Raw genomic sequence first — 16,792 nt, forward strand, 5'->3', positions numbered from 1 at the left:
TAAGTATTATTTATTTTTACCTACGTGGCTTTACCGAAAAAACCCAAGAGTATGAATCCTTGCAGTCACGAAAGCTTCAAATCTACACAGTGCAATGTATTGGTACGCAATGCCAGCATGTCAATGCATTGATATAAGCAAATACGTACTAGTAAGTTGAATTAAGGTGTAAGAATAGGGTTTTCCCCATTTTTCTGGCAACAAAACTGAAACCTTTTTACGAGGAACCGTGTCTGCATTAACCACAATACTTGTGGTCAAAATGCAAACAAAAAATACTCTGCTAATATATGCATTGTCCTTGAAACTGATTGGTCCACACCAGAGACAGTTTTCTTTTGAGCCTAGTCTCAAACGGTGTTCGACCAGAGGACGCCAAAAGGCGTACAGCTCAAAGACAATGCACTATCAGAGTAATGAGGGTTTGGGGTAAGCGTCTACATCATTAGGCCTTCTTTGCCAGTACCAAAATAAAAAAAATAGGGTTTTCCCCTTTTTTATGGCAACAAAACTGAAACGTATTCTTATATTTTGGTGCTGGCAAAGGAGGCCATCATGATGAATTAAGGTACTAAGTTGAGCAAAATTGTTACGTACGTGTAAATGTATTTTATTCAATTAAATTAACGGATTTGTACCAAGAGTCACATTGATCAAATTAAAACACTGTTTACGTGTGTACTTAACGGATAAGGGGGTATCTGTTCCACGAAAACAAAAGCACATCCAAGAGGAAATAATATTTTAATGGCCTTCCGGATCAATATTGGCCAGCGATGCTATGTAGCTCTTTCTCAGAAGCGACCTGGCCACAGGTGATGATAGCTCAACGCAGTGGCTTATCATCACGTGGACATTTATAGCAGCCAAATACTCCAAACGCGTGTCTATACACTTGGAAGAAAAAAACCGGAGGACCCGGAGAAAAATCCACGCGACCACGGGGAGAACATGCAAATTCAAAATATACAGGCGTTAGGATCGGGATCAAACGACCTCCTGTATACCAGGCGAGGTAGTTAACATCTCGCCACCGCAGTCACGTGAGACCTCCCCCAGTCTACCAGCCATCACTAGACTCTTCAGTAAAAAACTAAGCCCTGACAATGATTATATCGTAAATGTTTAGGGTGTGTATGGATGTGTGAAGCCTCTATGCAGGTTCCAAGATGATTGCGTGTAACCAGATAATACCACAAGGAACCAAGGATAGAGCCTCGTTTGCAAGTCACATGGGGCACTAGCCTGCCAGTAGGGGGCGATGGTTGCTACTGTGTATACAATCCCAAATAAGTACTGTGCGGGTATTTTTTTTTATTTTCTGGTACACAATAGCCTAGTCTTGACAATGACGTCTGGGAGATCTTATCAGGTCCCTCTTTGAAACAGACGGAGGGTAGTAACATTACGGTTATTCCACCCATCAGGGCGGCTGCTGAAATCGAACCGTGAACCTCTCTCTGTAACAGAGGTGGAGTGTTATGACATGTTCGTGTTGTGTGATGTATGATGTAACTTATTTAATAATGGTGTGCGTCTGTGTTAGTGGGGTGTGTGTGTGTTACATGTTAGTAGAGTGTGTGTGATGTATGATGTATCTGATGTCATAGTGTTGTGCGTATTAGTAGTGTGTGTCACGTGTTAGTGGGGGTTGTGATGTATTTAATGTATTGATGGTGTGTGTTGATGACATGTGAGTAGACGGTGTTCATGATACGTCGGTGGTGTGCGTGTATCAGCGTGGTGTGTACCAACGTGGTGTATAGGCGTGGGTGTGTGTATGACTTTGTGGTGTGTGTGCGTGTGCGGTAGTGTAGCGGTTAGCGCTACGCTGGACTACGAACCCAGCGACCCGAGTTCGATTCCCGCTCACGGCCAACACCGGTGACGATTATCTGACAATCGTTCCTGAGCCTCCCCTAGGTCGACTCAGCCTCGAATGAGTACCTGGTGCGATGTGTGAACATCGCCACTGCGGAGACAAAAGCGGCCGGGCGCAGTGTCGGCGGCCTTCATAGGTGCTCGTTAACAGCACTTGCCCCAAAAGTACGCGCAGGCTCCACGGGGGATCTTTGTCTTTGCAATATCAGCGGTGGTATTGTCGGTGGCTGTGCGTTGAGCAGCTGGCCTCTTGTTCTGCAGCTGTGCCCCAGCTGTTGCCGCATCTCGCCGTGCGGTTGATGTCGCTATACACACACACTGCTGCCGTGTAGGGTAGAACCGGGCGCAGTTATTCGGAGTGAAGCGACAGGCGGGAAGATTGAGCGATATTCTTTGGTTCTCTTTCGGTAAAGTCACGTAGGTATAAAAAATAAATTTATTTTATTTTAAATAAAATAAATTTGTTATTTTAAATGAAATACATTTATTTTATTTGTTATACCTACGTGACATAAAAATTTAAATAAATGTATTTTATTTTAAATAAAATAAATTAATTTTATTTTAAATAAATTTTTATTTTAAATAATATACATTTTTTTATTTTAAATAAAATACATTTATTTAATTTTTTATACCTACGTGACTTTACCGAAAGAACCAATGAGTATGGATTCCTGCAGTCACGAAAACTTCAAATCTAGAAAGATTGAGCGAATTTAAGGCGCCACGGAGTGCAGCGATATCATCAACACCTCGAGACACCACCACGCGCGTCTACTGTTGCGTGTGTGCATCTGTGTACCTCCCATTCGCTCCGGTGGCTACGCACGGTACGAAAGAAGTTCAACGTACGTACACGTGCATGGATATGCGTAGTGATCCTCCCCATAGGTCGACTCAGCCTTAAATGACTGCCTGCTGCGGTGTGTGAGCATCGGCACCGGGAAGACAAAGGCGGTCGAGCGTGGTGCTGGTCACCCATCTCCTGTGTCAGCGTTAATAGGTGCTCGCTAACAGCCACACTACAGCATGCTGTACAAGGATATATGTATAGGGGATCGCTGTAGTATGGATGTGCATGTCTGCCTGTGTGCATGCATATTTGCGCGTGTAGGCGTTGGCTGGGTCACGTAGCCCGCGTGCCCAGCCACCGCATGTCCAAGCCACTTCTGTTTGGTCGGATACATGGGGGGCTAAACGGGCGCGGCACGGGCTGGAGAAGAGATGGAGCTGATGTGGTACAGGAGGATGTGGAGCTGATGTGGTACAGGAGGATGTGGAGCTGATGTGGTACAGGAAGATGTCGAGCTGATGTGGTACAGGAGGATGTGCAGCTGAGTGGATTTGGCGATGACTGGTACCAGCGGTGTCAAGATCGGCTTCTGTGGAGGAGGCTGGTGAAGAAATGCTACTGGGTAGTTGGAGGTAGTCGCCCTCCAACAAGGAGCGACGCTCACAACGACGAGCGGAGTTCCGGGCGTCTAAAACGCAGCGTTGTGACACACACTGGGGAACACGGGTGGTGCATCTGCCGGTCATCTCAATCAATCCATGGCACCTGCCTGTGACCTCCTGCCAACAGCGAGACTTCGACACTTGACGTGGCCTAAAAGTGTACCTAGCCTGGTACAAGCCAGAGTTGGACGTCTTAGACAATGTGTGGCGAACGGCGATTGTTGATGATGATGATGGAAGTGCATCTCTAACAGTCCGCTAAGGCTTTCGGAGGGGATTTTAGTTTTTGCATCTCTCGATATGTGTATGTTCAAAGGTCTATCTGCGTGTGTGTACCTCTGTGTATGTCTCTATGTGTACCTCTCTGTGTGTGTATCTGTCTCTATGCATCTGTCTGCATCTCTCTGTGGACGTGTCTCTCTCTGTGTCGCGTTTCATCTACGCGGTGGTGGGGGGGGGGGTCCGTGTTTTTCGAGTGGGCCCAGGTTTTCTCCTCTCTGTCTCTCTTCTCCCCAGAGTATTGTTCTACAAATCACCACACACACGCGCACACACACACACGCGCACGTGCGCGCTTCACTTAGCGGTCGCGGCGCGCAACGGTGATTCGATTAAGATCGGGATTAAGCATCGATTCTTACAAACGACATCGGACAATCTACTTCTCACACACCCCGTAGATCCATCCGTCCGTTCATCGGCGCGTCTCATTTACATATTCACCCCAAAGACCGATATCCCCCAGTGGAGCCTAACACAGGCTGTTGGGGCAAGCGCCTTCATAGATCCTGTTGACAAGCGCCTGTGAAGGCCGACACGGCACACGAGGGGGTGATGTGGCCGAGAACAACGCCCGCCCGGCCGTCTTTGTGTTTCCTGTGCTGATGGGGTTTGTTTTGTTGACACACACCGCACTCGTTTTAGGGTTGCGTGGACCTAGGAGAGGCCCAGCACCAGTTTCAGATGAACACCAGTGCCCTAACCGCACCTCCGATTCGCATGGGTGGCAACGTACGGTGCGAAAGAAGTTGAACATTTATCGCCACTGCACCACCAAAGTCAAAGATAGAGAGGGTGGGGGGCCAGCACCACGCCTGGCCGCCTTTGTCTCCCTAGTAGCGATGTTTACACATCGCACCAGTTACTCATTTGATGCTGAGTCGACCTAGGCGATGCCCAGGACCGATTCCGATAATAATCGCCACTAGTGTTGACCGTGGGCGAGAATCGAACTGGGGTCGCCGGGTTTCGTAACGCAGCTCGCTAACAGCTACGTAACACACACACACAAAGCATCCATTTGCCCACACACGTTCACGTATTTATCCACACACACACTCACATATTCTGATATCCCTCGCATGCATTTTGGCATTCACTCATACATCAATCAATACATCCACACACACACAAAGAGACAAAGATCCCCCGGGTAGCATTCAATAGACTGTTGGGGTAAGTGCTGTGGTCGCGTACTTATTATGAAGGCCGGGAAGGTAAGTCACTACCACGCCCGACCGCCTTTGTCTCCCCATCGCCACACAAGGCGTAGGGGAGGCTCAGGACCGGATCGAATATTTACGGGGGTTATTGGTCGTGAAGCGGGAAATCGAACTCGGGATTCGCAGGGTTTGGCAGGGCACCGCGGTGCGCTCACCGCTGCGCCACCGCTCCCCATCACGCGCCACGCACACACATCCCACACACACATCGCACACACGCACATCACACGCACACACATCGCACACACATCCCACACACATCCCACACACATCGCACACACATCCCACACACATCCCACACACACGCACACACATCCCACACACATCCCACACACTAACACACATCCCACACATATCCCACACACGAACACACATCCCACACACATCCCACACACATCACACACACATCCCACACATGCACACACATCCCACACACATCACACACACATCCCACACACATCCCACACACGCACACACATCCCACACACGCACACGCATCCCACACACATCCCACACACACGCACACACATCCCACACACATCACACACACACGCACACGCATCCCACACACGCACACACATCCCACACACATCCCACACACATCACACACACATCCCACGCACACACACACGCACACACATCCCACACACGTACACACATCCCACACACACATCCCACACGAGCACACACATCCCACACACATCCCACACACGCACACACATCCCACACACGCACACACATCCCCCACACATCCCACACACGCACGCACACATGCCACACACATCCACACATCCCACACACATCCCACACACGTGGATCCACAAACAGCCGTTTATCTATCCACACATTCGTGCGCTCATTGGACGCGTGGTTGTTGCAAGGGAGCAACTGCTCCCTCCTCCACCCCTTCCCCACCCCTTCCCACTCCCCACCACCCCCCACTAATCAACCCTCCACCCCCCGGCCCTCATCAGGGCCCCCCTGCCCCCATCTGTATTGCTGGGCTATAGCGAGTGATGTAATCGGCTCATGAGTGGCCGTGATGCAACACGCGTGGGGGTGGGGTCTGCGAGACGACGCGCGTGTGTGCGCGTGTGTGTGTACGTGTCTTTGTGTACGTGCGTCTGCGTGTGCGTGTGTATGTGTGTACGCGTGTGTGTGCGCGTGTGTGTGTACGTGTCTTTGTGTACGTGCGTCTGCGTGTGTGCGTGTGTGTGTGTACGCGTGTGTGTACGTGTGTGTGTGTACGTGTGTGTGCGTGTGTGTGTGTACGTGTGAGTACGTGTGTGTCTACGTGCGTCTGCGTGTGTGCGTGTGTGTGTGTACGCGTGTGTGTACGTGTGTGTGTGTACGTGTGTGTGCGTGTGTGTGTGTACGTGTGAGTACGTGTGTGTACGTGCGTCTGCGTGTGTACGTGTGTGTGCACGTGTGTGTGCGTGTACGTGTCTTTGTATACGTGCGTCTGCGTGAACGTGTGTGCGTGTGTGTGTACGTGTGTGTGTTCGTTAGGGAATGTGTGTAATGGGCTTCCCTTAGGTCGACTCAGCCTCGAGTGAGTACCTGGTGTGGCTGTGAACACATCGCCACTGGGGAGACAAAGGCGGCCGGGCGTGGGGTTTGCCACCCACCCCATCGTGTGCCGTGCCGGCCTTCACATGTGCTCGCTCACAGCACTTTCCCCAAGTCTGGGCAGGCTATACGGGGGATCTTTGCCTTTGTATGTGTAAATGTGTAAGTACGTGTGTCTTTGTGTACGTGTCTGTGTCCGTGTGTATACGTACGTGTGTTGGGGTATGTGTACGTGTGTGTACACGCGTACGATGTGAACGTGTGTGTGTGTGTGCGTGCATGTATTGGGAGCGGTGACACAGTGGTTAGCGCTACGAGCCCGGCGGAGACTCCAATTCGATTCTCGCTCACGACCAATAACAGTCACGATTATATGAACCGGTCCTTGGCCTCCCCTAGGTCGACTCAGCCTCAAATGAGTACCTGGTGCGGTGTGTACTCGTCAGCAAGAGGGGCCACCCACCCCCTCGTGTGCCGTGCCGGCCTCTATAAAGCTGCCCGTTAACAGCCGGTTAAGGCTACGCGGGGAGATGCTCTGAATATGTATCATCACCGTATTCGAGTGATGATTGTGTTGTGCGTAAGTCAATCAATTTGTGTCGGCCGATTTCAATAATTACGTTTCACCCAGGAAACGTTGGGTCGGTATGCATCTTTTCAGGAGGGTTCTTGCTACACATTGAGATGGTTGGGCCAATATAGAACTGTAACAAATTTCGATTTAACGCTTTCGTGACTGCAGGGATACATCTCCTTGGTTCTTTCGGTAAAGTCACGTAGAAGGGAAATAATAAAATAATAAAAATAAAACACAATAAAATAATCCCCACGACGTTTCGGCCACAACGCAAGCAGCCGTCCGTCCTCACGTGACTTTACCGAAAGAACCAAGAAGAAGAACTGTAACAGTTACATTTCAAGGGGGATGGTTTTGGGTTTTAGTTTTTTGTTTAGCTGTGGGAGGGAACGGGACAGACCGGAGGAAACCCAGGCAGGACAGGCGCAGCGAACGGTCACAACTCCACGCAGAATAGCGCCCGAGTTGAGATTCGAACCTAGGCTACTTGTCTTGCTGTTTCGGCACAAATGTTACCACACTGCGCGCCACGCTGCCACTCCATGTGTGTGTGTGTACACGTGTGTGTACGTGTGTGTGTGTACGTGTGTGTGCACGTGTGTGTGTACGTGTGTCCGTGTGTGTGTGTACACGTGTGTGTACACGTGTGTGTGTACGTGTGTGTACGTGTGTGTGTGTGGGGAGCGGTAGTGTAGTGGTTAGCGCGCTGCGATACGAACCTGGCGACCCGAGTTCAATTCCCACTCACGGCCAATACCGGTGACGATTATCTGAACCGGTCCTGGGCCTTCCCTAGGTCAACTCAGCCTCAAATCAGTACCTGGTGCGGTGTGGTAAACATCGCCACTGGGGAGACAAAGGCGGCCGGCCGTGGTGCAGGTCACCCACCCCCTCGTGTGCTGTGCCGGCCTTCGTAGGTGCTCGCTCACAGCACTTGCCCCAAAAGCATATTTAAAGCTATACGGGGGATATTTGCCTTTGTTTTGTCCACGATTCTCATCCCCTTCGTGTGTGCGTGCCGGTCTGAAGGAGCACTTCACTCAGCAGCTTGTGTAGCCTGCACGGGGGGGGGGGGGGGGGGCTTTGTCTTCATGTCTTTTGTGTGTGGTTGTGTGTATGTATACGCCACTGTGTGTATGCGTGCCTGTGTGTGTGTGTAACTGCGGTGCATGTCTATAAACGTGAGTGTGTAATGCACGTGTGCGTTTTACGTATGTGCGACTGTGTACCTTCAAGGTGCACCTAGCCTGGCACAAGCGCCGTGGTGACGTCGCCGCCACTTAGGGACAAACTGCGGTTGTTGTTGTTGTGATGTCTGTATACGTGACTGTGTATCCACATGCTTGTGTGTATATGTGTATGCACGTCACTATATGAGCGCATTATTGTACTTATGTGTTATCACCCGGTTTCGATTCCCGCTCACGGCCAACACCAGTGACGATTATATCTGAACTGACACTGCGCCTCCCCTAGGTCGACTCAACCTCAAATGTGTAAAACATCGCAACTCGGGAGACAAAGGCGGCCGGGATGGTACTGACCTCCCCCACCCCCCCTCGTGTGCCGTGCCGCCCTTCATAGGTGCTGCTCGCTAACAGCACTTGGCCCAACAGTCTGTGAAGGCTACACGGGGGATCCTTTGTCTTTGTTGTCCCTTTATGCTGTCCCACCGTCACGCCACAAAGGGCACAACAGCAACAGCATCAGCAACAACAGCAGCAGCAACAACAGCAGCAGCAACAACAGCAGCAGCAGCAGCAACAGCAGCAGCATCAACAGCATCAGCAGCAACAGCAGCAGCAGCAACAGCATCAGCAGCAACAGCAGCAGCAGCAACAGCAGCAGCAGCAACAGCAGCAGCACTGCGCGAACATAAATCTGCACTGCGTGACCTGGCAGAAGGGACCTCTCGTGTAACAGCGCACACGCAAAATAAACATCGCCGCACGAGCGCGGAGCGATACACAAAAGCCGACGATGGCGTGCTTCGGCTGAAATGCAATAATAATTATTTTATTTCTACTACTACTACTGCCGTACTATTATGAATATGGGGGGGGAGGGGAGCGGTGGCGGATCGGTTAGCGCACTGCTGTCTGGCCTGAAACCCGGCATTTGAACTCGAGGTCGCCGGGTTTGAAAAAAATAAAAAATGCAACGCTCTAACCACAGCACCACCGCTCCATCGCCCGCGTTGAAATGGATTAGCAAAGAATAACGACTGCGCTTGTTAAAAAAAATACAAAGATCCCCTGTATAGCCTTACCAGACTTTTGGGTCAAGCAAGTGCTGTTCGCGAGCAGTTATGAACAAGGCCGGCATAGCACGCGCGCTGCTGATGGGGTTTGATGCCTTTAGATTTCCCAGTCGCGATGTTTACACATCGCACCGGGTACACTCATGTGAGAGGCTGAGTCGCGACCTAGGCGAGGTTGTCCCGGGGACCGGTTCAGACAATTGTCGTTGGTGTTGTCCGCGAGCGGGAATCGAACTCGGGTTCGCTGGGTTCGTAGCGCAGCAGCGCACGAACTGCTCCACGATCACCCCGCGCCAAGGCACCAACAACCCTCATCCATTCTGGTTTGCTGCAATTAGCGCCCATCTGTTAATGGCACTGTCACGTGCCTCGCGAAGGTTCAGCGGAGTTGGCAAGTGCCCGCTTTTGGAATTAGGATGATGGAACAATTTGTAAAATAAAATAAATTAACAATTCACCATGAGACATCTGTTTTAAGTTTTTTTTTTCTTCCGGTCGAGGGTTCCTACGTTGGGATTAGAACGTTGATTGTGTTGTATACTGTGCATGTACATTGTGCGAGTGTGCTGTGAATGTGTATAACGCGTGTGTGTGAATCTCGTGTGTGTGAATCTCGTGTGTGTGTGTGTGTGAACACATTCCTGCGGAGGGAGCTGGTAGGAACGTTGGGTTGCTCGGTCAATGGCCACGTTCAACGGCGGCGTGGTGTATTCCGCAAATATGCCCGACTGTGAGGGCGGGCACAAGACGGCGTGAGTAGGTTAAACGTTGAGTTTTATAAGGGCACCACGGGGTGACCAGCCCCTCCCCACCCAGGCCCACCCAGGCCCACCCAGCCCCACCCAGCCCCACCCAGCCCCACCATCCCCACCCAGCCCCTCCCTAAACGACGGACGGACGGACACAATAATCCCCTGTGGGCTGGTGTAACCAGGAGGTTCCTACCAGTAATTTCGTGTGTGTGAATGTCGTGTGTGTGAATATCGTGTGTGTGAATATCGTGCGTGTGAATATCGTGTGTGTGAATGTCGTGTGTGTGTGTGAACATCGTGTGTGTGTCTCTCTCTTTATTGTAGCAGTGAAGGAGCGGTTAGCGCGCTGCGCTACAAACCCGGCGACCCGAGTCCAATTCCGACGGCACAACATCGGTGACCATTATCTGTACCGGTCATGGGACTCCCCTCGGTCAACTCGGCCTTAAATGAGTACCTGGCGCTGATGTGTAAACATGTGTACACATCACCACTGGGGAGATAAAGGCGGTCGGACGTGTTGCTAGACTCACCCACCCCCTCGTTTACAGCACTCGCCCCAACAGCCTGTTGTCTGTTTACCACGTCCGCCTTTGTCTCACCGTACCAGGTCTTCATATTCTATGCAATATGTCCCAGGGCCCCGCAACCATCCTCCTCCTCCTCCCCTCAAGTGGGGGGAGGGTGGGGGAGGTAGGAGAGGAGAGGGGGGTATTTTCCGGAGCTCTGCCCCGGACAGGTGAGAGGTAAAATTCAACCAGCACCGGTTCAGATATAATCGGCGTTGGGTGACCGCGAGCAGGAATCGAACTCGGGTCGCAGGGGGTCGTAAGCGCCGCGCGCTAACCACTACGCCACCGCTCCCAACACAAAGACGCGCGCGCGCCTACAAAGTCACACAAGACGAAGATCCCTCGTCGTGTCTTTTACACGCACTTGACGCAAGGGTCACACGTACACGGGTATATAAAGATAAAGGTCCCCCCATGTAGCCTTAACACACTGCTGGGGCAAGTGTTAAGCGAGCACCTGTGATGACCGAAACGGAACACGCCAGGGATGGGTGGCCAGCACCACGCCCGACCGCTTTTGTCATATCCCAAGTAGCGATGTTTACACACGGTACCAGGTACTCATTTGAGATTTGAGTCGACCTCGAGGAGGCCACGGACCGGTTCAGATCATCGTTCCCGGTGTTGGCCGTGAGCGGGAATCGAACTCTGGTGGCTAGGTTCGTACGAAATCGCGGCGCGCTAACCGCTGCACCACCGCTGCACCCACACGTACCCATCAGCAGTTGTGCAATGGGAGTGGAGCGGTGGTCTACTGGTTTCGCGCATTGCACTCCGAACCCGGCGAACCTGAGTTCAGTTCCCGGTCACGGCTAACATCGTCGGCGAGTGAAATCTGAACCGATCCTGCACCCCCCCCCTCATCCCTCATCCCATCTTCACCAACTGGTTACGGACTAGCATGGTGAAGTATGGTCAAAGAATGAATGACCGCGGACACGACATGGGGAGTGGGGGGGGTCTCTCCATCCAGCAGAGGATTCATCAAGGGGGCTGTACTGCCGTGAAGTACTGCACAGCGTCTTGAGGTGCACTTGCCTTTTACGATTTTATGCAAATTCCTATTGTGTTGTGTAAGGCTCTGCTGCACGTGGACTGTCTTTGTTCTCCTTCCGTGTGGCTCCTGATGTCGATGCAGAGCGACAACAACAACAACAACGACACATTCATGTCCAGGTGGTCAAGCCAAATAACCTCGCCAGGAGCGGCGGAGTGTATGGATGTCGATGTCTCCTTCGTATTGGTGGAACGGGGGGGCATTTGCGTTCGTTATACGTTGTACGGTCGCTTCTGGATGACCACAGTCGCACTTCTGGAGAGTTTTACTGGTAGGAACCTCATGGTTACATCAGCCCACAGGGGATTATTGTGTCCGTCGTGCAGGGAGGGGCTGGGTGGGGAGGGGCTAGGTGGGGAGGGGAGGGTGGGGAGGGGCTGGGTGGGGAGGGTGGGGAGGGGCTGGGTGGGGAGGGGCTGGTCACCCTGTGGTGCCCTTACAAAACTCAACGTCTAACCTCACGCCGGCTTGTGCCCGCCCTCACAGTCGGGCATATTTGCGGAATACACCACGCCGCCGTTGACCCTGCCCAATGACCGAGCAACCCAACGTCCCTACCAGCTCCTTCCACAGGAATGTGTTTTAACTTTCCATTTGTGCACCAGGTATCCGCATCTGGATGCGGTGTAGGGTAGACCACGAGCTTCGTGGAAGATCAAACCCGGGCCGGGGGGGGGAATCTTCTGGGTCTCTCACGATGTGTTTTGTTCGTGATTTCTTTTCAACTCCAGCTCCTCCGAGTCTTCATGGTGGTTGCACTCGAAATTGTTCAAGGTTGAGCGCAATGACTTAACAAGGGGGGGCTGTGATCATCCAGCACAGCGACATTTTTTGGTGGATCACCGCACACACAGATGGGTTGAGAAACTCCTCTCCCGTGGGCCTCCAGGAGGTTCCATGCCCCTGGCTCATCAGGTAGAAGGCGGCACAGCAACTGGACTCATCGCCATCTGTGTAATTCATCTGTACGGGGATAGGGTGTTGCCCCCTCGCGCAATGCGCGGAGGTGTTTCTCCTCCTCTCACGTGTTCAGTGCATGGTGATGAACACTTGACGTTAACAATTGGGTTGAAACATCTTTAAAAAAGTTAAAATAAACCCAATGTAGCAGCAGCAGGACCCTCCTGAAAATTAGTCTTTGGACTCCTGGATGCGTGTTGGTCTCTCCTGGATGAATAAGTAATGTTCCAAAGAAGAAAATCCAACAGGAGCGGCGCTACCATCATCATCATCAGCCAGCAGCAAGCACCACCACAACGCTCATCGTCACCCGAATCAGTCGCGCCAACAGAACTCTCCCTATTGTCAGCATCGTCAGTACCACCATCATCATCATTAGCACCATCTCCGTCACCATCATCATCATCATCAGCACCATCTCCGTCACCATCATCATCATCAGCACCATCTCCGTCACCATCATCATCAGCACCATCTCCGTCACCATCATCATCATCAGCACCATCTCCGTCACCATCATCATCATCAGCACCATCTCCGTCACCATCATCAGCAGCAGCATCGGAACTATGACCATCATCATCATCAGCACCATCTCCGTCACCATCATCATCATCAGCGCCATCTCCGTCACCATCATCAGCAGCAGCATCGGAACTATGACCATCATCATAGCATTATTATCATCATCATCATAATAGGAGAAACAGCACGACTATCGTCATCAGCAACGGTAGCAGCAGCGTCAGTAACAGCATCATCGACATGAGCAGCAGGGCTGTGATGCACGGGCATCATAGTAGCACTCGTCATTATCATCAGCACTGTCGCAATTAGCACTATCATCATCAGCAGCAGCACTACCATCATCAGCAGCATCATCAGCGCACTACCATCACCACCATCATCAGCAGCAGCACTTATCACCATTTACAATCAGCAAATACAATCAGTAGCAGGGGCATCATTAGGATCCCTGCAAAAGCCAAATCAGCCGGAAACATCTCGTCTCTCTCGCGAGGAGACATAGCGAGGCGGAGAGACGCACACAAACAACAAATGTAGAAAAGGACAAATAATAAAATAGCCAGCATTTCCTCTTCATTATTTCCCATTTAAATCAATACATTACGCGAGGCTGTTGTGCATGGGGGGATTGAACGGGCTGGGCACGATGTGTGTGAGTGAGTGTGTCTGTGTGTGTGGGGGGGAGTGGAGCTCGCTAACAGCACTTGCCCCTACAGTCTGTTAAGGCTATACGGGGGATCTTTGTCTTTGTAGCGGTTAGCGCACTGCACTGCCAGCCGGGTTCGATTCCCCGCTCACGGTCAACACACAGCAGTGACGATGATAATCTTAACCGGTACTGAACTTCCCCTAGGTCGACTCAGCCTCAGATGAGTACCTGGTGCGGTGTGTAAACATCGTGCTGGTCACCCACTGTGGTGCTGTACCGTGCCGGTCTTCATAGGTGCTCGCTAACAGCACTTGCTACTCCAGTCTGTGAAAGACTATACGGGGGATCTTTGTCTGTGTCTTGTGTGAGGGGGGGAGGGGGGGTTAGGGGCAAGGGGCGGGGGCTAATAAAGTGGGTGGGGGAGGGCTGCGGAAGGAGGGGGTGGGGACGTGAGGCGGGGATAATGAGGATGACGTCACGGTCGGGGGGGGGGGCGGAGGAAGCCCCGCCCACCCAGTGGTGGTAGAACGATTCGTCGATTCCATTCGCCTACGAGAATTGCGACGAAGTAATCGAATCGCTCACGTGTTTTATAAATAGGTTATTTCGACCGATAAGGTTGTTAAGGGATTTAGATTGCCGGAATGTGGGGTCAAGAGCTGAAACTCAATTATAAATCGATTTTGTTAACTGCGATTTAGTAATCGATTCGCGTTATATTAATTGATTACGTCAGTCTCTTCGTTATATTATGACACTACAAAGTATGGTAGTGCCGATTTACACCACGAAATACGCTATATATTTCTAACGTTGTATGTTATCTAAGCACGACTATTAAGGGAAAAAAATCGAATTGTGAATCGAGTCGTGCACCGAACGTGTGACAATTCATCGATTAATCTTTATTGGAACGACAGACAAGCTTAGTCACGCACATCACAGCAAACATCGATTTCGTAATCGATGCATACAGAGAATTGTTACGATTCTTCGATTCTTATTGACAGCGAATCGATTCGTCTCGACTTTTTCCCCCCTGCCCCCTCGGGCCAACTACCCTCCGCCCCCCGCGCCCCTCCCCTCATCCTCCATCGCACCCCGCCCCTCACTTCGCCTCTCGCCCCGCCCTTTACCTCCCGCCGCCCTCCCCCCGTTCCCCTGTGCCCCCGCCCCTCACCCCCACAGCGGCCCCCACCCCTCACTTCGCCTCTCGCCCCGCCCCTTATCTCTCCCCCCCGTTCCCCTGTGCCCCCGCCCCTCACCCCCCACAGCGGCCCCCACCTCTCACTTCGCCTCTCGCCCCGCCCCTTATCTCCCCCCCCGTTCCCCTGTGCCCCCGCCCCTCACCCCCCACAGCGGCCCCCACCTCTCACTTCGCCTCTCGCCCCGCCCCTTATCTCCCCCCCCCCGTTCCCCTGTGCCCCCGCCCCTCACCCTCCACAGCGGCCCCCACCCCTCACTTCGCCTCTCGCCCCGCCTCTTATCTCCCCACCCCCCGTTCCCCTGTGCCCCCGCCCCTCACCCCCCACAGTGGCCCCCACCCCTCACTTCGCCTATCGCCCCGCCCCTTATCTCCCCCCCCGTTCCCCTGTGCCCCCGCCCCTCACCCCCCACAGCGGCCCCCACCTCTCACTTCGCCTCTCGCCCCGCCCCTTATCTCCCCCCCCCGTTCCCCTGTGCCCCCGCCCCTCACCCCCCACAGCGGCCCCCACCCCTCACTTCGCCTCTCGCCCCGCCTCTTATCTCCCCCCCCGTTCCCCTGTGCCCCCGCCCCTCACCCCCCACAGCGGCCCCCACCCCTCACTTTGCCTCTCGCCCCGCCCCTTATCTCCCCACCCCCCGTTCCCCTGTGCCCCCGCCCCTCACCCCCCACAGTGGCCCCCACCCCTCACTTCGCCTATCGCCCCGCCCCTTATCTCCCCCCCGTTCCCCTGTGCCCCCGCCCCTCACCCCCCACAGCGGCCCCCACCTCTCACTTCGCCTCTCGCCCCGCCCCTTATCTCTTGCCCCCCCCCCGTTCCCCTGTGCCCCCGCCCCTCACCCCCTACAGCGGCCTCCACCCCTCACTTCGCCTCTCGCCCCGCCCCCCCTCGTTCCCCTGTGCCCCCGCCCCTCACCCCCCACAGTGGCCCCCACCCCTCACTTCGCCTCTCGCCCCGCCCCCCCCGTTCCCCTGTGCCCCCGCCCCTCACCCCCCACAGTGGCCCCCACCCCTCACTCCGCCTCGCGCTGCCTCTCGCCGTCGCGCGCGCGCGCCGCTCGCTTCCCGCTTTTTATTTTTTACATAATTAATTTTTCACTAATTAACCGGATTATAATTTCCGTGAGGGAACTGTAGTGTTTTTTCCCCCAGTTTAGTTTTTGTTACGTCTTAAAAAATGTAGTATTTAAAATGCGTTTGAATCGCGTGTTGCCACCTTTCCATCAGAGGAGCTCCCCCTTCCTCCACCCTCCTCCCCTCCCCCCCTCCCCTCCAGCGCTTCCGAGACATTAATAAGGAATACAACTGAATTATAATATTAATAATTGTTGGGGACTGATGATGAAGATAGCAAGGAGAAGAAGAGCGCATTGAGTGAATTGACTTGACGGGCGCGTTAAAGTGTTGAACGTTACTGCGCGCCGGCCTCGCGAGGTGTTGAGGGAAGATAGGATTACGATTCACGTTTATTAATCGATAAACAATATCGAAGATTCGCAAGACGCGGGGAAGAGTCGCTACTTCGGCTAACTCCTGGGGGAAAAAAGAGAACGAATTGTCATCGCCGCCTTTCAAGTGGAGGAACCTGCCCAGCTGCAATGGCTGCTAACATGTACCGGGTGGGAGGTGAGTGGAGAGGGTGAGGGTGGTGAGGGTGAGGGGGGTGAGGGTGGTGAGGGTGAGGGGGGTGAGTGGTGGTGGTGAGGGGGGTGGGAGGTGAGTGGTGGAGGTGAGGATGAGTGGTGGTGGTGAGGATGAGGGGTGGTGGTGAGGGGGGTGATGGTGAGTGGTGGTGAGGAGGGTGAGGGGGGTGAGTGGTGGTG

At 53.1% G+C, this 16,792-nt stretch overlaps 1 protein-coding gene across 6 annotated transcripts in view; it reads left to right on the forward strand.

Moving 5' to 3' along the window:
- Positions 1 to 15,976: 15,976 nt before the first annotated feature.
- LOC144727381 (metastasis-associated protein MTA1-like) overlaps positions 15,977 to 16,792 on the forward strand; it is a 64,409-nt gene continuing 63,593 nt past the window's right edge. For all 6 annotated transcript variants that reach the window (XM_078606155.1, XM_078606156.1, XM_078606158.1 and 3 more), the window contains exon 1: positions 15,977 to 16,595. In XM_078606155.1, coding sequence (XP_078462281.1) covers positions 16,568 to 16,595 — 28 coding nt within the window. In that variant the 5' untranslated portion in view covers positions 15,977 to 16,567. The remainder of the gene's footprint in view (positions 16,596 to 16,792) is intronic.

This window comes from Lampetra planeri, chromosome 25 (assembly GCF_965212315.1).
Source record: "Lampetra planeri chromosome 25, kcLamPlan1.2.h2, whole genome shotgun sequence".
NCBI lineage: Eukaryota > Metazoa > Chordata > Hyperoartia > Petromyzontiformes > Petromyzontidae > Lampetra > Lampetra planeri.